The sequence below is a fragment of the Cryptomeria japonica genome, chromosome 10, assembly GCF_030272615.1.
Source record: "Cryptomeria japonica chromosome 10, Sugi_1.0, whole genome shotgun sequence".
Lineage (NCBI taxonomy): Eukaryota > Viridiplantae > Streptophyta > Pinopsida > Cupressales > Cupressaceae > Cryptomeria > Cryptomeria japonica.
Window position 1 is genome coordinate 751,548,504 of NC_081414.1, and position 24,902 is coordinate 751,573,405.

Below are 24,902 nucleotides of genomic sequence, written 5' to 3' on the forward strand. Positions count from 1 at the left end.
TCCACCAATTGTTCTTTCTTGATTTTTGCACCTAAAGATTCAAATATGCTCCAAATGCGCCCAGAATAGGAACAACAAACTTTCATTGAGATGGTGAATGTACCAATAGCAAAATTCCGTATCATAAGATATGAATAGAAGCACCAATATATTTTGTATCGCTAGGAATAACCCTTAAACAATCCAAGCAGTGATCAAACATTTCGAATGAAATACTTATGCGTATATTGCAAATGACGCCTTGGACGATAATCTGCTTGGTTTCACGTATTTCATATATATACTGGCAAATCGACATATAACAAATGTTTATAGTACATTCTGCCAATGCTCATCGAATTAATTTACAGAATGAAGGTACCTGAAGTTCTATTTGCTAGATACAGTCCCTCCAGCATGTTCAACTTTTGCTTCCTTTTGAGGTTCTAATTCCGTTCCAAATGGTGCCGTTAGTACTCAGTATCCGTAGGTGGAGAAAGGCTCCGATTTGTGAGTGGCGAGAGCCAGAGGCTACGCAGCCACGAGCAAATCAGGAGTCACTCCAAATGATAGTCGCTATACTCAGATCCGTGTGTCCTTCACGATTCCTGAAGATGTACAGTGTTCGTAGCCCTGGGAATCGATTGTGTATTTGTCGATGGATCTTATAGGCTCACGTGGCGTTGTATGATAAGATAAGAGCTTCGTAGTAGATGCGAATGTTCAGGCCCTAGATGCTCGATCTTTTCCACTTATCCGTCTCCAATACAGACGTCTCCTCTTGAGTGCCACGACAGTAGACTACATAAGATTCAATGCCTTTCAAAATGAACTTCATAGAGAATCTGCTTAATTAAATTTGATCAGATCTCTTGAGCTTGCTCTAATACCATGTTAGTTTTAAGATTAGATTTAACATAAAGCAGAATATGCAACACATGAACAATAAACCCAGCACTTTTACCCTGGGTAAACCCTCCTACTCGAGGGAGAAAAACCCAGGAAAATATATCTCCATATATTGAATGAATAAGAGCAGAAATCTGCTTACAAGTCTGGCCTTACTCAAGGCTGAATTAATATAATGAATAATAGCATCACTCCTTGATGCTAAGTACAAATAAATATGCTTCCCCTTGAAGTCTGATCTGCTGCAAATGGAATGACAAACTTCTGCTGTAGGTAAGAATGACGTGATTGAATTGATAAGTGAAATGAAGGATCACCACCTTACATATATACCAATCTAGGTGACCTTTCATCTCGGTTGGTTCCCTTAGAGAAAAAACATAAAATAATAATTGCAATATGTAGGCTGACCTGCTTTTAATTAAGGAGAAAATATCTCCCGAAGCTACCAAACACTAACAAGAGGAACCCCAAGTTATTCTAATAGATTGTAATTGGAATATGTTAAGAGATATATACTTTCTAGTTAAGTGAAAAAATATAGTGAAGTGCATATTGGGGAAAGGAATGGTTTAACCGTTTTTCACATTTGATAACTTAAAGAACTAAAATTAATTAGAGAGATACAACTATATACTTCATCATGACAAAGTGGGATATGGATCATACATGATTAGAATGTTCTATTCTTATTTTGATTATGATGATAATCAACGAGTTACCAAGTTTTTTCATCTTCAAAATAGATAGATTCCTCAAATTTTGGGAAGAAATTGCATGAAATCGTGACTTGCCCCCAAAAATCAATTTTTTGAAGTGAAAAATTGTGGTTTTATGATAAACTTATAAAAGTCAGAATTTGAAATTTATTGATTTTATTGTGATTTCAGTGCAAAATAACTTGCCACTCACGATTTAAATGTGATTCTTACGATTTTTCTGTTTTTCCCTAACCGTAACCCTAACCTGATTTTCTGAAAAAAGCTTTATCTTTTGGTTTGCCACTTTATTTCTGGGAATCCTTTTTGCTACTATGGTTTCTTGTCTATATTAAACTTTGTTTAATTGATGCTATGCCCTCTTTACATGCTGTCTTTCTTCAACATCAGTTATACCTTGTAAATTTGTTGCAAGCTGCAGCCATATGATATGGCCATCGTAGGTATGCCTTTTAGGTTGCGAGAAAAGATGATTTTATTCTTATTAATTTCATACTTATGATGGTTGTTAGTTCTAACGCATTTATGGAGTGAATAGCGAAATGATATGAACTTACTCCTGTGGCATAATCCTCAAAATGAAAAATCTTCAAATATTGCCCAAGAGCTTTTCCAAAGTTGAACTTGGCACTCAGCATATTAATGTTTACCAAGTAAACAAGCTGGTTGAAAAGAAATGTCTTATGCAAGAAAACATGATGAATAGGTCTGAAACAGTTGTATATTCTGTCTCTGGTTATGCAGAAAATTTTGACATCATTAATGATAGGTCCCCATCTGACAGGAATGCAATCAATTTGCAATTTTCACTTTTCGTAACAGTTTTGAGCGAGTTACGATGAGCAGTATCTGTTAGATTTGGAGAGATCTTCAAGAGGATTAACTTCTCAAGCAAATGACTTAACCGATTACTAAAATGTGTAGTTTTGTATTATCTTGTAAAACTTTCTGATTCCCTATTGAAAATGCAGGCAGAGAAAGCAGTGATAAAGAAGCAAAAGCAAATTGCTTTTCAGCAAAACAAAGCAAAATCTAGCAAATCGAAGAATGCCAAGCGCTGGAATTGATCTGCTCAAATTTATTCTTTCATCTTGATATATCAATTTATACTAGAAGGAAGCATAATATGCTCCTGAGTAGGGTCTTGTACAAGAAAGCTTGTTTTGTGGTTGTAAAGAAATGTCTTAAAAAACAAATGCAAAATCCATCATGTTATTGCACTGATATATGTAATGTCCATATCAGCTGTACAAAGTCCTTGGACAATAAAAGGTTAGTGGACGAAATATATAAGAAACTATACACATCTCATGAATTCTTGGTTATATTCTGACCAGCCTTTATCGAATCTGTCTGAAAGTGTTGGGCCATGCAATCACAAACAATTATCTGTAAATGAATCAAGAATATTTGTTTGGCACTATTTAAGCAGAATTATGTCGGCCTCTATAGGATGACTATAAAGGTTCTTACGAGAATATCATTTGAATGTATTTGAGTAATTGTTTTTGATTAAAAAAGTAGCGTTAACTAGGGCACTGACCCTTTACATAGTTAGAGACTATCAAAAACACTTTTACAGCTACAAAAACCTTACAATTCAACAACCCAGACCCAACTCAAGGAGGGGTAGGGACACCCGAGCCAGGAGGGGTATTGGGGGGCGAAGAAAATTTCCCCTATCGCCTGTGACAAACAACAGTCCAGGCAATACTGTCATTGGGACCGTCAAGAGAAGATTTGAATGTATTTGAGTAATTGTTGCTTGTGAATCTTTTGTTTGGTTTCAAGATGGCTTTAGTAGAAAACTTCTTGGCACCCATTTCTATAAAAATGTTCATTTCAAGTTTAAGTAGTTTTCACGGTCAAGCGTACTTAGCTTTGAACAACATTTTGTGAATTCCTTTCAGATGTCTCTACCAACTAAAGATTGTACTATATAGGGTTTTCAATTTCGATTGCTTAATTTACTTTGTAGATTTGGAAATAGGAACACAAAAATCTACTACAGAGTTGAAATTACATAGGTACTTTGTAACATATAATGAGAAGATAATTTATGTCTTATTAACATTCAACTATATTTGTCAAAAAATGACTTTTTGTGTATGTTAAATTGAAAGTGAAATACTCAGCATTGGTTAAAGGGAAGACAAAAAAATTTCAAATTATTCGACAAAATGCATCTTTGAGAAATAGAAAAAAGAGAGTTTTATGGTTAGTTTGTAAACCTTGTGTCGTGAGTGAAATATATGACTATTTTCAAAGGTTTGATTTTCTATATTGTTAAATTATAATGTAGATTACGAAAAGCTATAGATAGATTTAAAATAATATATATTATGGGGATACTTATGTAAAAAGATAATATTCAATAAATTGAGGGGAACACCTCTACATGAAGCAATTGTGTTTTATTTTTGTAATTGTTTTTGCTAAAAATAACTAGGATTGGTCTACTTGATAAATATGGATAAAATGCTAGTGTCACTAAATTGGGGCCTCAAAAATACAAGTTAAAGATTGATACTACTTCCATCAACTAGGTACAAAAGTGCAACCCTATCCAAATTTACATTTTAGCTCTTGAGAAAGAATTATTTGAATACAATATAGCATCATTTTCTGAAAGAAACCACAAAGACAATCCAAGGTGATAATGGATAATTATCATAGTATGAAAAATAGCAAGTCCATACAGATGCTTCTGAGGATTATATTGTGCTTAGCATGTGTAAGTTTCTCTCTTGACATGTTACCATCAATGTTTTTCAACAAGAAGAAATAATAATAAGAGGTCAAAGCATGATAGCAACAAGCCACTTGAACTAAAAGAGACATTTGATCATGTGAAGATCTTGGGGAGGTAGTGTTATCTTCCACTACCTTCCATGAAGTTGAAAGCACAATTGGGGCAAAAGTTGAAGATTATTGAGCAAATGGAGTGCAAGGTATTGCCAAACATACTGGATGATAAGGGAAATCCCAGGACAATAGATCAGTGGAAGTTTGAAGTTAGTTCATTATTGTCAAAAGCAGCCTCAATTGTATATGAAGAAGATGAACTAAATATGGGGAGGCTAAATCAGTTGTTGGATGAACTTTTTGCTTTTGAGATCATTTGTGAGAGCTATTAGAGAGATTCAAGGGCAATTCTAGATTCAAAATATTTAGGCTAGCCTGATAAGTTGAAGGTAGTTTTGAGTTATATATGGCCTGACAATGCACCATTTGCACAATGGGATGAAAAGTATGGAGAAGATTGACTTTGAATTCACAAGTCAACATACTATTTTTGGGCATTAGTCAACGTTGTCTTCTAAGGAATCCCTCTCCGATTTCTTTTCTATTTTGACTCTCCACTACTTAATGACATTCTAATTCTTAGGATGATGGTCATTTATGACTTCCAAATGTATGAATGACACTTGTACAATGGGCTTTAAGCTTGTTCGCTCCCTTGCTTCTATAAATGGGAATTTAGAGCCATTGTATCTTCTTTTTAGCTTTTGAAATTTTGATCTCTAGGAGAGGTCACAGTAGTGTTGTAATAGAAGTTGATAGCGAAAGATAGATCATTCTGCAAGTTTAAAACATGTTTTCATATCTTATAATGAAAAATGGAGTACAAGATTGTTTGGTGTAATTGTCTCCTGCATGTTGTGTTTAATCCTTTAGGAATGTTTAAGTCATGCTTAATAGTTCCATCTCTGTAATGCAGTGTATTTTGATTTCTACTCTATTTCAAGGAAGTAGTTAAAATTGCTCTGATCAAGATACAAGGGACTGAATGTGATGTTTAGGATCTTAAAGTAGAGTTGTATCTTAAACAACATTGGGTGGTTTGGTATAAGGCACTGAATTTGTAGCTCTCAAATTGAAAGTATATGTGTAAAGGTTGCAAATGGTGTTATTTTGATTGGACTCTATAGCCCTATAAGACACTAGTCTAAGTAATTTAGGGGTTGGGGGTTTTAGGCATTCTAAATCTCAAAAAATTAAAAAAACATTTCGTTTCATTTTTGTTTCCAATGTTAAGTTTTCTTAGTTTTAGGACTTGGTATTCTTCGATCATAAATATAATAAAATCTAAGATAATCTAGCCTTGAAGAACATATTGGAGATTTGGATTTCGTATGTGAGAGCATATATACTAATAGGTGCAATATCATTGTTTGAAGGTTGAATTAAAAGGATATTGCCATAGGATCACCCTCCTTAATCTGTAGAGCTAAAAATGCAGAAGGTTTAAGCCGCAGGGTTTATCTAGGGTTTTGTCTTGTTCATTGGCCATTGGCCTAGAAATTCTTGATACAAAGTGAAGGCTAGTCTTTAGAGGATTCTAGGAGACTCAGTTGGAAAACACTAACAATCTCTTGGTTAATCAAGAAGCATGATTCAATGTCATTATCTACTACAAAAATAGAATATATTGCAACAACATCCAGTTTCACTTAATTAATGTGGATGAAACAAACTCTCAAAGATATCAAGGTAATGTATGATGAGCCAATTCCTATTATGTGTGATAATACAAATGAAATCAACATTTCAAAGAATCCGATGATGTATTCAAGAATTAAACACATTTCTACTTGGTATCATTTTTTAAGAGAGAAGGTTGCAGAGAAGTGAGTTAGATTGAAATATGTGCCTACAAAGGATTAGATTGTATATATTTTTACTAAAGCATTGTCGAAGGATACTTTTGAGTATCTTCAACAGAAGTTAGGAGTTATTGTCCCTCCTATTTCAAACTAGATGCATAGAAGTGGTGCATCTTTCTAGGAGGAGATTAAAAGCCTATCTTTTGTTTTGTGGATTGATGTGGTGGCTGCTCTTAGGGAGAGCGCTGAAAATTATAGTTTGCTGGTTGCAGGAAAATATGCGCAGAAGTGAGATATCCTTGATAGCGGGAGTACTACAGATATCAAAGTTACCTAATAGGAGGAGAATTGTTTGAAGATGTTGTGCCCTTTGTCTTTGATGTGAAAGGGGGAGAGAGTTACAGTTGGAAAGTTTATTGTTGATTGGTGGTACAAGTGTTACCATCAATGGCAAAAGGAGGAGATTGTTGGAAACATGAATTTGTGTTGTCATTAATGTCAAAATTGTTGCCATGGGAGCTTGTTTGTAGTTTGCGTAGTGTTGTTATTGATGTCACACTTGTGTGTATTGATGACACAAGTGAGGAAGTTATAGTTGTTCAGTTGTGTTTTCAATATAGTTGTGGTCATTGTTGTCAATTTGCCTATTACTTGGCATATATGGCCCGAAAATGTGTGTTCAAATGTTGTGATGTATGGTGGTGATATTGAGTGAGTATGCAGTGTTTCTAAAAGGTGATAGTAGTGGAAGTTGAAATATTGAAATATACAAGAAAGAATATTTAAAGTCTTTATGGGATAATTTTTCACTTCTGGATTTAATGTCTATGTTTTGTGGATTTCACTATCATGTGTTTAGGTCCTCACCAGTTCAGATATTGAAGTTAGTTGTTGCAGTTTGCTGATAGTGAGGATGTTTGTTAGAATTAGTTCAGAGAATGCTCCACATTGCTCCACAATGTTAGTTGAAGTGTTGCAGCTTGGAGGACATGTTCATATTGTGCATGCAATGTTTTAGTTTAGAGCTCAAGTGTCAATATGTTCTGCAAGAGAAGTTATGTTGATCTATCGTTTGATGTTATCTATTGTAGTGGTCTTTCGCTGACTTGGTTTATCTTATTTGGATCATGCTCTTTTGGTTAGGAAATGCATTGAAGGTGGAGTTAAAGTGTTGTTATGGGTCTTACCATGGCATGTGAAGATCCACATTGGATAACGTTTTTGGTCCGACTGATTAATGTGCTTTGTTATTTATCTACATGTTACATTTGATGTCAAATTCAGAGGATGTGTTAGTATGTGTGATTCGTTTGATTCAACTTAGGAAGACATGTTGTGATGTATTTGGGTCCCTTTTATCTCCTAGAGTGGATCACATTTAGCATAGTTGCTTGTGATGTCCCCTCCTAGTTAGACATCAGATCTTCTGTAGGATTAGCCTATTAGTTGACCCTCGTAGGCTAATGGGGTTGGATGGAGGGTCCTTGGAAGCAGAGACTTACTTAGTGAATGGGTTATCCTTCTTCTCCAGAGTTCAAAAGTCATAGATTTGATATTTCTATGGGTTTCAGGGTTTAGTTTCTTATACTTACTATTTATAGTAAGTCAGGAGATGATCGAGAGGGACCCTTACAATTTTTAGTAAGACAGTCAGATGTGTAGAGGATGCAGTGGTTGACTCCCTGGTTCAGATGAAATTGAGAAATAAGGAGTATTCATGGAGTTATATCAATTTTAATTATTAATAAAGTAATACTTTATTAATAATTATTATTTATTGGCACATTATAAAATAAGGTTATAATTGCACTTTAATGAAGGGGTCAATTTATCATTAAAATGGGGCCATATGTTTTAATTAATTGTTGAGTGCCTAGAACAAGGTGACATTTAATTGATTATAAAGTGCAACCTATAATTTATTAAATGCCAATTAAATGCTTTTTGAAGAAGTTCGATTTTATGAAGGGGATATAAAGTTTGCAAGGAGAAATCAAACTCATTCTTTGGGAATTTTGACAAACTTATTTCCTGAATTTGTTGAGCATTAGAGAACAGGGATGAGGGTTTCTGCAAATCTAAAGCTTTTTGGGCATTGGAGAGCGTAGCTTCTTCTTTGTAATAGCTTTCTAAGGTTGTGGAATATCAACTGAAGATTGCTAATTAGTTGGCTTCATTTAGAGGTCAACATTGTGCTAATTTGAAGAGGAATTTCAAAGGAAACAACTAGAGAATACGATCCATCTTAAGGAGGATTTGAAAACTACATTCTAGTGTTCGTTGGCTATCATGCTAAGGCTGATCGAACTACTTTTTGGCATCCATCATTTGCAGCAAGAGGTTGCTTCTATGTGTTGGGCGATTTTGAATTAAAAGGGTTTAATAAATTCCAATAAAATCAAGGATAGGGCGCTAGACTTTGTAGAAGACATTGGTGTCCATTTTGAAGGTTTTCATTTCAGTTTTGATAAGAATCGATTCACCAAGAAGCTACTTTTTGACCTGTTGAAGTAGTGAAGGAGTTTGTACATTAACTTCAGGTATGCATGCGTTTGTAAAGACTTCAACATCTCATGAATAATGATAATATATGATCCCAACAATTATTACTCTTTGTAATTGTTTAGTTTTATCAGTTTTGAGCATTTCTATGTTTCCTTGCATTGCTTTTTATATCCAAAAACACAAAAAAAATAAAAATTCAGAAAAACCAAAAAATAAAACTTCCATATTTCATCCAAGTATTTGAGAATCAGTGCCAGAGAGGGAGTTGGGGTTTTCACATTGCTCATGGTGGCCAACTTTGTGTAATTTATGTTTACTCTGTTTGTCACGGACCTAGTTGAGTGTTTCAGTGAATAAGTTGATATAAATAGATGTGTAGTTGTGTGAATTGTGGTGTGGATTGATTGAGGATGATGTAGAAGTATATGTGTGGAATAACAAGTGTGAATATTAGTTTGTGGTGTGTTTATGATTAGGAGATCATTCTTAGTTCAATTCATCTTTTCTATATGCTCGTCGGAAGAAAGTGAATCCTTGTGGTAGCTTGTGTAGATTTGTATCTTGCACTAAAATCGTGCCTCTTAGTATTGCAAATCCATTGTATCTTGCCCTAAGGTTGTGTGACTAGTTTGTAAGTCCAAATTAGAAGTAGTGAGCTTCCTTGGCCTTGTGGCTAAAACATTGTATTCAATTATTTATATTGTGAGTGTGATTCTCACCATGGTGTTTCTCACATTGGGTTTTCCACGTAAAATTTTGGTATTCTCGTGTTTGGTGTTTATTGTTTCATCTTTCAATGATGTTTAGTTGATTAATGATAATTGATAAGTCTTGTGGTGTGTTGAATAGAACATGTGTCAAAAATGTTAGAAACATGTTTGTTAATTTTGTGTTTTTTTCATTAGATATCTAATTTGATGTTGAACAACTCTAATTAGTTGTCACCATAACTAGCATAATTATAGGAAGTTGTGAGTTATTATTTAATTATAAGGATGTAACTATGTTTGATGAATAACATAGATGGTGAGTCCTGCAACAATCTTTCCTTTTTTGTTTTGTTTTGACTCTCCATTTATGTTCTTTATTCTTAATTGGAATAAGTTGATAGAATCTTGTATTGATTGTTTTCGTTAGTTTATAGTTTATTATTTACCATTATTTTAGTACTATTGTAATTTAATGCATTGAAAATTGTATTTATTTAGTGTGCATTAATGATATATTTTTCTTAGACAACAATAGTAATTATAGCTTGCATATAACAAATAAAAAAGTTCTAACAAAAGATATTGAAATCAATTTAAATAGTTACATGTATGTCTTGATTAGTAAAGTAAATTAATTTAAATAGTTATGTAACGCCCCACCAGGGAACCCCAAAGAATAAACATAATAACTCAATTACATTGCAAATAATTTATTTAAAAGGAAAACATGTCACATCATTCATCTTTTAACACAAAATATTAGTTAACTAATTTCATTGAACAACATAGAAGAGTCATAATAATATTAAGCCGAAGACTTATTCACATAACATTACATTACATTTCTTCAAGGGTTCCCTAATGTCGCTACGAAGTAAACACACATTATTACACATCAAACATTTAACTTAACACATAAATATCTATACTATGTTCATTTTAAAACATCACAAGACAGATTCCTATAATTCCTATGATAATCATATATTCAATACACATAAATTGTTCACTCAAATGGCATCCATAGATAAAATTACACCTACTATATTTCCTTCTATTTGGATTAATATCAACATCTCTTGATAACAAATACAACTATGCAAAATTATGTAACCTTTACATCAATTTGGAAGTTACATCACAAATAACAACTTAAAGGTAGATCATCTCGCAACTGAGATATGAAGATGTAGAACAACATATGGTAACAATCCATTAAGACGCACTTGAACAAGTCCACCAAAGTAATTCCCAATGGGTGAAAAATCAATGCCACCCAACCATGTGGAACTCGTAGGCCCACCCTCCATGCTAGGAGATAGACACAAGGCCTCAAACAAAAAACACACAAGCTAGTGTTAAATGAACTAAACATGTGTACATCGAAAACACAGAAGATACCAACTCTCAAGAAAAGAAAGTAAAGATAATAACAAAGGACCGTCCAAAGAACTCCCAAAGGCATTCACATAAGATTGACACCATAGGCTACTAGAATACACAAAGTGAAGAGTGTCATCACATAGTCTCGACATGAGTTACCTTGGTAGCCTCTCTAGACCTTGACCCCCATTCGACAACTCATGCAAAACTATAGATTCCTTTCGTGAAGACAAGGTAATGAACGATCTAGCTAGCTCACCATCTCAATAGATGGATAGGCCTTCCCAATCTCATCGTCTGCCGATACGAGCACACGGGGCCATGAGTGGGGCACATAATTATCTTGTTAGTGTGTAAATCCAACCCAAAGTTTATTAATATTATCACTTGTTACTCTACTCACCTATGAGTTACCCTAGTAGTCACTTAGGACCCTGACCCCCATAGTGAGCCACTCCCCCTTAATGTACCTAGCTATCCTAACACCTAAGATTCAAATAGAATTTAATCCAAAATAGAATGAACCAACATGAATACAAAATCAAGCTTAGTTTACATGACCAAATTAGGACTTTCCATGCAAGATCCAATCTTAACAAAGAAGAACCCAATATCAGATGATAAATACAATTCAAACAAATCCCCAATTCCCCCTAATAGCCATTTGAAATCAAATTACATAAATTAATCAAAAAAGAAACAAGGAAAATTGAATACCTACTTGAAAACTTGTGAGAGAAAGAGAGAGAGAGAGAGAATTTCGATGATGAATTTTGAAACACAAAATCTTCTCAAATCATCAACCAAATCTTCAAACATTCAAGCTCGAGAAATCCCAATCACACTTCAAAGACAATCTGAAAACTGCAAATTCCTACCCTCAAATTCTCACCCTAAATTTCCTCACAAAAATAAAAAATTTCCTCTCATAAATTTGAAAAAGAAAAATAATAATGGTAATAATAATAATCAACTCTCATAAAAACCTAAATAAAGTGCACAAAGAAAAGTAAAAACCCTAATCCTAAAAATATTAAATAAATAAATAATATAAAAAATATTAAATAAATTTCAAAAATAATAATCCTCATAAAAATAATTAAATAATTATAAATAAATAATAAATCACCGATTACAAATCTTCTATAAAAAATTAACTCTTGAATAATCGAAAAAAGAATAAATAAATAAATAATTAAAATATAATTATACACAAAATAGGACTAGATTACCCCTAGATTGAACAATTAGTTCTACCTCAAGGCATAATAAAATAGTAAAATATCCACTTGCACAATAATAATAAAAAATAAATGATAATCAATAAATCATAAATCGTTTATCAAATATTATCCACTATTAAAATATATTTATTAAATCAAAATTACATTTAAGGCCACAATAATCATTAATTAATTATTAATTTAATTTACAACACAAGCTATATTTAATATTAATAATTACATAAAATCTATCACACTCAACTAAATTATAAAATAATGCCAACATCAAAACAAGACTTGCCACTGACAATTAGGTAATTGGATATTTTCCACATGACAAACTTGATGGGATACCATGAAAATTTGACAATTGTCCCTAAATTAGGACAATGGCTAGGGTTAGGAATAATTTGGACCTTGCACCATCTCCTTTTACTACCATTGAGAATTATAAAGACACACTCAAACCTATGGAACCATATAGAGTTGATGTCTAGTACCTGCAATCCTACACAAAAAGACATTTTGTATACAAATATAAATATATACATATAAATCTCTAATCACATCTAGTGAAAGGAATTCATGATGTCGTATGGAGCTCACGAATAAGTAATATGAAATCATTCCAATCACCCTAAACCCCAAGCAAGCAATGCATAGAATCTTAACATCATCAATAATCAAATGATAACATCAGGACATAGGTTAACATCACATAATGCATCATAATGAATCATCAAAATAGAATCCATAAGCATATCAATACTAACATCAATATATCCAACTCAAATGATGTATAACAATAATCATGTCCTGAAATACATAAGCAACATAACATAGTCTAATAACAAGGATCATGTGAATGTAATCACACACATATATTTGTGAAATGAACCACACAAAATGAGTCAAACACAATCTAACAAATCAAAGTAGCATGGAGGGGTACTACACCCCCCTAGAGCTAGGCTTACTCTTGGAAGCCTACAATCAAGAAGGGGTACAACTCTCCCATCTGCTCTGCCTCCTCCCAAGTAGCTGAAGTATCATCATTTGTGTCCCATTGGACCTTTACTTGCTCTATGTCTCGACCCTTAAGGGTCAGCTTGTGATGTTGAAGAATGCCCATGGGCTTCAAAGAAAGTTGCTCATCTTCGACTTGAAAAGCATTTCAAACATGCGTCATATATGGAATGCACTGTCTAAGCACTGAAACATGAAACACATCATGGATGCAAGATAAACAAGGCGACAAAGCTCAACGATAGGCAACATAACCAATCCTCTTGAGAATCTCAAAAGGTCCAACAAAAAGGGGTGTCCACTTAGAACCCTTTCCATAACGGATCGGACAATTATGCGGACGCACTCTTAAGAACAATCGATCTTCTACTGAGAACTAACGATCAACTCTACAGGCATTGACATACTTCTTCTGGCGATCCTATGCTGCAATCAAATGCTCACAAATATGAATAACCTGCTACACCAAATTACATGTATGTTGAATTTCAATTTATATGTCATAATTGAGGGGTGTCCCTTCCACCAAATTCATTTAGGGGTGTCATGATTGAGAGGTTTCTCTTTCATCTAATTGACTCAAGTTGTGTGCGTGACCTTTCTCATTAGAGTTACACCACTCTTAAATTAGATGAATTGTTTTACCCAATTAAACATTTAACATCCACAATTTAATTATTTAACATAACTCTTGGGAATTTAAGCATAAGTTTTCACTACAAAAAACTTGATGATTTATCATTTAAACTCATTGAATTTGACAATTAAGAAACCTAAAAAATATTGTCTCATTGAATTTGACAATTAAGAAACCTAAAAAATATTGTTAAAAATTTAATAACATTTTAGATAAAGGTGATAGAAATTTACTATTCCATTATTTATTTGTTATTTATTTTTAAGAATTATTTTTTATTCTAGCTCTAAAAAAATAATAGTACAAATCAACCAATTGTAACTTCATATGAAAAGATGGTAGGGGAAATTAGAGGAGCCATTTGTTTTTACCTTACACTTCTAAAAATAGCCATTGCTTCAACCTAATTATAAGTCTTTCCCGAGTTCAATAGTAAAAATGAAGTTTGTTTGATAGCAGTCATTTTTTAAACATGTTTATTTAGGAGATCTATGGTGGAAAGGCCATAGGTAAGAGTGGGAAGGCCAGAGAAGAGAGGATGGGGTCCACTTTATTTTTTATTTTTTCTATTTTATAATGATTAGAAACTTCTTCATTAATAGGGGAAAATGTTTGATTTAGCTAATAGATAATATTAGCTATTACCTACATATCTATCTTGTTGGCATTCTACACTCTTATGAGAATAGTAGTGTTGTCATTGATGGCAACCTTCTGGCACTCATCTGGTAAACCACCGACAGTTATCGGCACCAACATAGACATCTACATACACCGACAGACACTTCACTGGCAGCGGCAACAATGTATATTGGCACCCCAGCCGACAGGGAATAAACTTTTGTTTATTGTATTTAAATATAATTATCTTTTGTAAAGCCGACATGGTATATTGTAATAGACTCATATATGTATGAGATCTTGTAAATCATTTTGTAATGATATAATAGGAATGAGAGAAGAAATGAGTGAATATGAAGGATGATATATGCGAATGCATAAGGCAGATTTTGTATAAGGTTTTGGTTATAGAATGAGCTTAAACCGGTACTAAACCTGACATATTTGATGTTGATTTGAAGTAGTACATTGTATTGGATTTCATAATCCACTTTTGTAGTCAATGTGACTCTTATTGAGCAGTGAGCTCTAGGCAGTTGGTCTTCCTACATGTGCAGGCCCCTCATTGTAAGTAATATTTATTCATTGGCCAATGAGTGAATATTGTGGGTCACAAATCCCACTGAGGTTTGTCCCACACCGGGTTTCCTCGTTAAACATCTTGTGTTATGGTGTGTTTTCTATGTTGTCTTTATTGTTCCTGTTTACTGCATTAATTCTTATTTACTGGTACACTGTTTTGGGATGCAAAATTCTTAATAAGGTTAAATATTCTACTAACCAGTTAGGTACTGATTCACCCCCCCTCTCAGTATCTTTGGGATTGTCATTAATCCTAACAATTGGTATCAGAGCCTGGTCCTCTATTTTCAAAAGCCTAACAACTTGAGGAAGATTCTGACACCGGTACAGATGGAGAACTTAAGAAAACAATTGGAAAGAGCTCTTGTAGACTATGATGCAGAGAAGTTGAAGAATATCAAACTTGAAGATGATCTAAGGACTGCACAAGAATTCATTCAAGGAATTCAGGAGAATCTTACTATAGCTCGAAATAAAAGAAAAGAACTTCATGAGAAGATGCAGAGTGATAATGATGAAAAGGAAACTCTTAATGAACTTGTGAACAAGTTGAGACAAGAAAACAGTACTATAAAGAATGAAATGCAAGATATGACTATGAGGTTTTGTAAAGACATTGAAGACATGAAGAAGAATGAAGAAGACTTGACTAGGAGACTCAATGATGCTGGAAATGAAAATCTAAGACTCAGTCATGAAAATGATATGTTAAAAATAGATCTAATTCACATGCAACATGACAAAACTGAACTCATAAGACAAAAGGGAAATCTGGAAAAAGAGTTGGCTACTGCAAATCAACACAAAGAGAAATTCAAGAAAAGTTCAAAGGAACTTGATGATATGCTGAAAAGTCAGAAACCTAAGGGAGATACTAATGGGCTTGGATTTGAAGTTGGAGAAAGTTTCGGTACTACAAATAGTCAAGATCAAAGTAAACTGGTAAGACAACCTAGTGCTTATAAATTTAATGGCAAATGCTTTAATTGTAACAAGTATGGTCATATAGCAAATCAGTGTAGATTCAGAAACAATCAAAACATCAATGTACCCACCGGTCAATGTTCCAAATGCAACAAAGTTGGTCACAATTTTGAAAAACTGCAGAATGAATGTGAGATGTTATGTTTGTGGAAGATTTGGGCACTTATCTAATCAATGCAGAACACAAACTGGCATAGGATATGGAAAGGCTATTTAGAAGAATAATGTGACTTGTTATGCTTGTAACAAGATTGGACATATTGCCTAATTCTGTAGAAGCAAGACTTCACTGACAAATAATAAAGGACCTAGTTTGAAAGACAAAGAAAAGGTAGATGAGGTAAAGCAAGAATTTTCAAAACAATGGATTAGAAAGAGAGATCAGAATGTTGATGAGAATATTTCTTCACTGCTGGAACAAAGTATTACTCCATCGGCAGGAGACTCTTCATCCAATTGAGAAGTAATCCTTTGGGGGTATTGCAACAAATTGAATATCATACAGATTACCCTCGGTCGATGGTGAGAAGATATATTTCTTCTTTACCGACAGATGTGTTAAGTTTTCACTTAATTGACGAGCATTTAATGCGGTTGTTGAGAGAAAGGTCATTATAAATCATCAGTTTTTCCTCATTTTTGATTCATCAAGCATTCAAATTAGTAGAGAGCACAAAATCTGAGCAAAGGCATTCAAGGCGAAGGTGTGAGCGATTTCTTTCAAACCTTATCAGGCAGCTTAAGGTAGTTTTCAATGGCTTCTTCTTCTACTCCCAAATTTATTGCAAACCTTACTATCGTGGAAAATGTAAAACACCCTAGGCCCGTATTCAAAAATATTCCCAAAGTAGCTAAGTAAGATGATTCCATAGGTGCATTTTCAAAGATTCCTAAAGGTGTAGCTTATGCTGAAGACCCTAGGATATATATTCACTGCAACATTGAAGAATTAGGATCTGAAGAATTGTTAAAAATGTTTCTAACTGTAATTTGTGATGAAAATGGCACTGTCAAACCCGAGCACAAGATTGTGGAGAATTTAGGTTTTGTGGAAATTTTGAATATCCTTGAATTTCTGGAAGAAGTAGTGAGAAATGTCCTAAGTAGGGCACATGGAGAATTTCCATGGTTGGACTCTGTCTGCAAATTTACCCGACAAGCAATTAGGGCAGTAACAGGCTTACCCTCAACCGACAACAGACCAGACAAAACAAAGAAGGTTCCTAATAACAAAGTCATGACCCTAACCAGAGCAACATCTGATAGTAGATCTCTAAGAGTAAATGACATCAAAGACATCAATGTGAGATTCATAAGTATGATACTTGGTTACAAGATTACACATGCAAACAGACTTAATTCAGTTTCTAGGCTTTGCATTAATAGTGCTTATGAAATGGTTAACAATAATGCAAAAATAGATGTGTGTGAATGGCTGAAGGATGAACTCATAGATAATTTGAAAAAGAGCAAAGGTGATAAGAAAGGAACATTTCGTTTTGGTAATCTCTTAGTATGCCTAATATTGTATTTGTTAAAGGAAATTCCCGGTATAGGACATAAAGACTGGGGATATGACAGGAAAACAATTATAGGAAGCTTTCACCGGCATGGGTACTGCAAAGGATAGCAACATCACTGAATACTTTAAAACTTTCCAAGCCAAAATGAAAACCAGAGAGAGACTACCACAAAGTGTAGTGGATAAATATGACAAAGAAATTTGTTTTGTAATCAAGAAGGATGAGACATGGATGGAAGTTATACTTCCTAGGACTATATGGGTAACTAAAATGGGCAATGAGGTAGATCTCAACATAATTGATACTTATGCAAAAGCTTGGTTAGATGCACCAAGAGAACCAACAGAAGAAGTTTTTGGTAGTGCTAAAACAATTGAAAGTAATGTGAAAACAATGAAGCAAAGGAAGAAAAGAGAGAAATATATAAGAGATGCATCAAAACAGATTAAGGAAATCAAAGAAAATGTTATGAACATTACTGGTATAATGGCTACTGAGCTGGAAGGACTGCAACCGGAGGCACACATTTCATCGGTTGGCACATCTTCTGACAGTGAGATACCAGTTGAATTCAAAAGAGTTGAAAGGAAGAGAAAACCTTCACCAGTACCCTCTTCTCCACCCAAAAGAACAAGGACCTTGAGGAAGAAACAATAGGTAATAAGGCAACCGGCTAAGAAACTAACTCCCAAGAAGAAACAGAAACCGGTCATACCCTCATTAGATAATTTGTTAAATGAAACAACTGATGATGGGAATTTGGCAAATGTGAGAAAATAGTATAAAACATTCAATGATTCAGAAAAGGAAAGCATTGAAAATAGTATAATTTTACATCTGGATATATAAAAGAAAGTTTAAATTGAAGTTGTGGATGACCTGCCTAGTGAACTATATAGAAGATTAGATGCAAAGAGGATTGCAGTAATGGAATTGGACAAGAAACTAAAAGTTGAAAAACTTCTAGCTGTACATCCGATTAACTCAAAAGAGGAGATTGATGACCTAATTTGTGAAGCTAACAAATCAGTTTTTGCTAGTAGTCACCGACAAGTGAGTTTGATGGTAGGTAGAGTTAATGAGATTGTAGAAGAAATTGCTGATAAATGGGATATCTTTTTTGTGGAAAAAGAAAAACAAGAAGAATTGAACAGGCCGAAGAAAACATTCAAAGTATATCAGATGGATAAAGACAAAGGGAAAGGTAAAATTGGTGGAATACCGAACATCAAGATAATCGACAACTTACCACCACCTTTGGACACTACACCGGTACATACTGATGATCCACTGGCTATTGACAGTGTAGGTATAACACATGATGACACTAATCCTGAATCCAAAATACTATTCACCATGAATGTGGACACTCAGGAAGTGAACATTGTTGTGGACAAGGACAGTACAGAGGCTAAGGATGATATTGCTGACAGTGGAAACATTGTTGAGCAACTGACAGAGACTGTTGGGGTTGAGATCCAAATAGAGCAAACTGACCAAACATTACAAACTGAACAACCATTAGATACCGAGAAGAATACTGAAGGTATAGATTCTAACACAGAGAAACCTACTGAGATAGAGATACTGACAGTTGAGCATAGAGAGAAATCGACAGAGAAACCTACAGAGGTAGAGGTACACATTGAAGCGGAGAAACCGACAATCACTGAGATACCTAAGCAATGAGAAAAAACTTTACTGGTTGAAATGCAAACTCAGACTGATCCACCAGAGGATAATACAAGCAAAACAAATGTTGGAAGCACAGAGGTAATTAAGGCAGTTGGTCAGACATCCGATACTTCATTAAGTGAATTCATGCCTACTAATGTAACTGAGGTACTCCTGGACTCTATCAAGAAGATAACTGACTGTAATGCATTGGCTTACAAAGCAATTGATGACACAATACCAATTCTTAAGTTGATTGCACTGAAATGTAATATAGATCATGTAAAGGATTCTTTAGGTAAGTTGGACACATTGTCTAAATATATTGCTGGAAATGTAATAATAGTTGATAAGGTGAATGAGGACACCTTCAAAGAGAAAGTTGAAAAGGAGAAGGAAAAATTCTTTGAGGACATAATAAAGAAGTGCACAAAACATATAAATACACTTTTACCGACACTAAATACTACAATTTTGGAATACAAAGAGCTATACAAAGAAACATGCAAACCACATCTTTTGACACAAGACATTGAAAAGGAGATAAGCAGAGTACAAAAGGAGATAGATGACATAGCTGATAACATAATTGTTCATCCGAACCTATATCAGTTATTGAGCAAGAAATATTAGGTTTTGAGAAGAAATTGGAGAAATTTGAGAAGGAGAAGGCAAGGATTAAGTCTCAAATCAGAGAACTTAAATATAAACTTGGTCCTAAATTGGACAATCTTATCTCTCTGAGAAATGAAATCTCTAAGGCATTACTTCAAGGAGGACAATCACCGGAGGAGCACATGCATCATCTCACCGGCACAATCCAACAGACTAAGGCAACCTTAAAAGACAGGAAAAGGTTTATGCAGAGTCTAAATTTGGTTTTGGCAGACATATTTTAGTTTGTAACCAACCAGTTACAAACATTGAGGTGAAATTTTTGCACTCGTTTGACAAGTTTTGACAACTTTTGTCATTGATGTCAAAGGGGGAGTAGTGGACAGAGAAAAATGATTAATTAGAAGAGATCATCTGCTTAGGGGGAGCATATCTTTTTGGTAACTTTTTGGACTTCAGTTTTGAAACAGTTTTTGGATTTTTCTCATGAGTGTTGCCATCAATGCCAAAGGGGGAGATTGTTGGCATTCTACACTCTTATAAGAATAGTGGTGTTGTCATTAATGGCAACCTTCTGGCAACCTTCCTGCACTCATTTGGTAAACCACCGGTAGTAATCGGCACCAACATAGACATCTACATACACTGGCATGCACTTCACCGACAGTGGAAACAATGCATATTGACACCCCAGCCGACAGGGAATAAACTTTTGTTTATTGTATTTAAATATAATTATCTTTTGTAAAGCCGACATGGTATATTGTAGTAGACTCGTATATGTATGAGATCTTGTAAATCATTTTGTAATGATATAATAGGAATGAGAGAAGAAATGAGCAAATAGGAAGGATGATATATGCAAATGCATAAGGTATATTTTGTATAAGGTTTTGGTTATAGAATGAGCCTAAACCGATACTAAACTTGGCATAGTTGATGCTGATTTGAAGCAGTACATTGTATTGGATTTCATAATCCACTTTTGTAGTCAGTGTGACTCTTATTGAGCAGTGAGCTCTAGGCAGTTGGCCTTCCTACATGTGCAGACCCCTCATTGTAAGTAATATTTATTCATTGGCCAGTGAGTGAATATTGTGGGTCACAAATCCCACCGAGGTTTTTCCCACACCGGGTTTCCTCGTTAAACATCTTGTGTTATGGTGTGTTTTCTATGTTGTCTTAGTTGCTCCTGTTTACTGCATTAATTCTTATTTACCGGTACACTGTTTTGGGATGCAAAATTCTTAATAAGGTTAAATATTCTGCTAACTCCCCCCCCCCCCCTCCCTCCCCTCTCAGTATCTTTGGGACTGTCATTAATCCTAACATATCTTATGTTACCATCACCCTCAAATTTGGAGTAATCTTTAGTGCAAGCATTAAGTCCTGATTAAAATTCTTAAAGTTTAGATTCATCAAGAATTTTTTTTCATAATCTATAGTGGATTTGGAAAATGTTGCATGTTATAATATATTAGTTGTATTATAAACATCAAGTAAGTAAAATTAAATAAAATTTGTTAAGTAATTTTTTATTTCAAATGAGAGAAATGTTTCTTTTATTTTAATTACACACTTCAAAGCTATTTATCTATATAATTTTTATACAAGAAATTGATATCATAATTAAAAATAGAAAATAAGAATTTTTGGTAAGAAATGAAGATAGACCGCATTTGGTAGTGAACCAAATACTCCTTGAAAGTCAAAATTAATAATACCATTGTTCTCTTCAGAAATATCTCATTACATATAATTCAAAGTGATATATATTTAATTATATAAAAATATGACAAATTAAATTATACAATTTAACAAAATTTTAATTATATAAAATACACTCTAAAATTAAAAAGATGATCCACAAATGGTCAGAGTTTTTTCATAGACATATTTTTAAAGACATTTATAAACAATTTTTTTTAATTAATTTTCTTATATTTCTTGATGATGGATTTTATTTTTGTCTTCTCTTAAGTAGTAACCATTATGAATTTATTATACACAAATTGCAAGTGAGACACCCTCCTAGTTTGATGTCATTTGCATAACTTTGATTTTTTATTTTTACATTTTTTGAATTAATTTTTTTGAATGTCTTGATCATAAGGAGAATGAGATTGGAGAGCATGAATGAAAGGTTGAAGATCAGGTGAGAGAGGGTCTAAAAGAATTTGTCCTGCAAACATGGAGGGTGTTATAGCCCTCCTCCACACAAGTTTGAAACCCTATCATGTAATATCCCTTCTCTTTGGGTGTACTCGTTTCTAACGGGGTGTGTTGGTCATTTCATTTATGCATTTAATTACGTCTTTTCATTGTAAACCTCTAATTGGCTTTTCGGTTGGCTTCATACCATTTTCTTAATGCTAATTGCATTGGCGATATAAATTGTAATCAATGGATGAAAATGAAATTAATCCATTGAATAAACCTAAAGGTAAATCATTCAAAGAAGCCTTAATTGAAAAAATGATTTCTTTCCCCGACTTTGCAAAATTTGTTGTTAGTATTATTTCAGTTGTAGGTGAAGATGACAATGCTAGAGGCGGACAACGCAAGCTCTGTCCATGCCACTCTAAGATTCTAACCCTCTCTCCTAATAATGACATGCTTAATGTGCTGAATGAAGAAAAGAATAGGTTAAAGAGAATAGCTATATTCTTGGTTAGGGTTGATAATAAGAAGAATCCTGCAAGATAATTCCTTGATGTTGGGTTTAATAATGTTTGGTTTTAAAAAATGGGCATCTTCCTTTCCTTCTGCAGAATGAATCACAAAGGCCTTTTTAGTATTTTTCTTATAAGATATTAGAATCCAAGAGTTAGTTACTACTAAAAATTATTGGAGTATTAGAAGTTGCACTTTTCGGGTGTTAAAATGGTCGCTAGAAGCATCGATTGATGAAATTATTGCATTGTCTTGCCCTTGGTGGCTTACTGTCAAGGACCTACCCCCATTTCTTTGGGCTTTGATTCCTCAGATGCTCTCTTCCTTAGGGAAAGTCCTAAGGAAAGATGAGGCTAGGGTTACTCTCCCTCATATGGATGCAAGGGTTCTTATGGCCTTTAATATGTGACTCAATATTCCCAACTCTGCATACATTAATATTAATGGAGAATACTTTTCTTGCAACATTGAGGTGTTCAGAGGTTTAAATGCCTACTTCTTTTATAGAAAATAAGGGCATATAAGAAGTAATTGCCATATTATCCAGAGCAGATAAGGGAATCCCATCAGAGGTGGGAACTTTGCCAATTTGGAGGGCCCCCACAATATTGAGATTGCTTCATTTCCTAACCCTAACCCTAGACCTACCAATAATTTTTCTTTATCATCTTTAGCCTCCATATTGGATTCCCTCAAAGAGGTTGTTACCCTAGAACACCCTTCTTTGAAGACCCCTCTAACCCTAATCTCCCCTCAACCTCACCCACACCCTTGCCACCCCCATTGGACACCTCTCTTCTTGGGAGAGAGTTTAATGCTGACCCTCCTCCTTATTTAACCATTTCTAAATTTGTTTCTCAAATCAATGATCCCAAGCCATCCCATGTTGATGCTCCTCAATGTCACCCTTGCCACTAAGAAGAGGAAGCCTAGAAGGAGAAATTCTCAACAAATTATGGTATCATGCCGATGGATGCCTACCATTTTTTGTTAGGGAGACCCTGGCAGTATGATAGAAGAGACATAGATGATTGGAGGAAGAACACCTACACTATAAACATGAATGGGAAGAAACACATCTTGATTCCCCTAGAAGAACAAAAGAAAGTAGTGTGAGGATTTGATTGGTGGATGGGTGGAAGTTCTTATATAGGTTGAAGCATGAGAACACCTATTTTGTGCTCATTCTTTGAAAATGTGGCAACACAAATTTTGAAGGTACCAATGTAAAGGAGGAGATGTACCACATATAGAGGTTGCAAAGTTGCTTGAAGAATACCAAGATATTGTGTTAAAGAATGTTCTAGAAGGATTGTACCCATTGAAAGTATCATCCATCACATAGACCTCATAGCGAGTTTGTCTAACAAAGTGGCACTCCAGATGACATTGACAAAGAATATAGAGTTCAGTAGACAAATACAAAAGTTGTTTGAGAAAGGATTGATTTGGGAGAGCCTAATCCCATGTGCAGTACTAGCTATCTTAGTACCAAAGAAAGATGGAGAGTGGAGGATGTGTATAAACTCAAGGGACATCAACAAGATCATAATCAAGTACTAGTTTCCTTTGCCAAGGATGGATGGCATAATGGACTATTTGAGTGGTGCAAAGTACTTCACCAAGATTGAACTCAAGAGTTAATATCATTAGATTAGAATATGGGAAGTTAATGAATATAATACTACATTTAAAACCAATGAAGGAATATGAGTGGCTTGGCACGCCTTTTGGAATTACTAATGCTTCGAGTACATTCATGCATTTGATGAAAAATGTATTGATGGGGTTCCTAGGTAAGTTTCTCATTGTTTATCTAGATGATGTTATGATATTTAGTAGGATAAGGGAAGAACGTATATTTAACCCATCATAAAAAGTTTCCAATGGTTGAGGGAGGAGAAGTTGCTAATCAAAACTAAGAAGTGAAATTTCATGAAGATAGAATTGGTTTATATGGGGTTTGTTATCTTTGTGGAAGGATTGAAGATGGATCTAGAAAAGGTGAGAGCAATCACATAATGGTCTACAATGATAGACATTGGGGAGGCAAAAGATTGTTTCATTTCTTGGCGAGTTTTTACGTGAAGTTCATTAGGAATTTTAGCACCATTTGCACAAAAATGATGGATTCCATGAGTGGAAACCAAAAATAGTTCAAGTGGATATTTGGAACACAAAGGAGCTTTGAATCACTAAAGAAAAAGGCGATGGAGCAATTGATACTATCTTTATTAGATTTCAACAGTCTTTTAGGTGGTTGTGACGCTAGTGGCGGTGTTATGGAAGAAGTCCTTATCCATGAAGGAAGGCCAATTTCTTATTTAAGTGATAATTTGAATGATTCCTAGAGAAGGTATTTATTGTATGATCAAGAGTTCTATGCCATAATTCAAGAATTGAAGGAATGGAGACACTACTTGTCATTGAAAGAGTTTGCATTGTTTATTGATCATTAAGCCCTCAAGTACCTAAATAGTCAAGGAAAGTTACACCAGAGAGATATGCAATGGGTTAAGTTCATGTAGAGCT

The 24,902-nt window shown here is 34.2% G+C and overlaps 1 protein-coding gene across 3 annotated transcripts in view; it reads left to right on the forward strand.

Annotated features, from left to right (window-relative positions):
- Nucleotides 1–24,902, forward strand: part of LOC131076206 (ABC transporter F family member 5) — a 162,478-nt gene that overhangs the window by 119,667 nt on the left and 17,909 nt on the right. Inside the window, exon 9 of one of the 3 annotated variants that reach the window (XM_058013276.2) lies at nucleotides 21,811–21,976. The exons of 1 other annotated variant lie outside the window; for it this stretch is intronic. In XM_058013276.2, coding sequence (XP_057869259.1) covers nucleotides 21,811–21,837 — 27 coding nt within the window. In that variant the 3' untranslated portion in view covers nucleotides 21,838–21,976. Of the gene's footprint in view, nucleotides 1–2,578; nucleotides 3,398–21,810; nucleotides 21,977–24,902 lie in introns of those variants that run through there. One more of the 3 variants, XM_058013267.2, reaches the window with a different exon arrangement.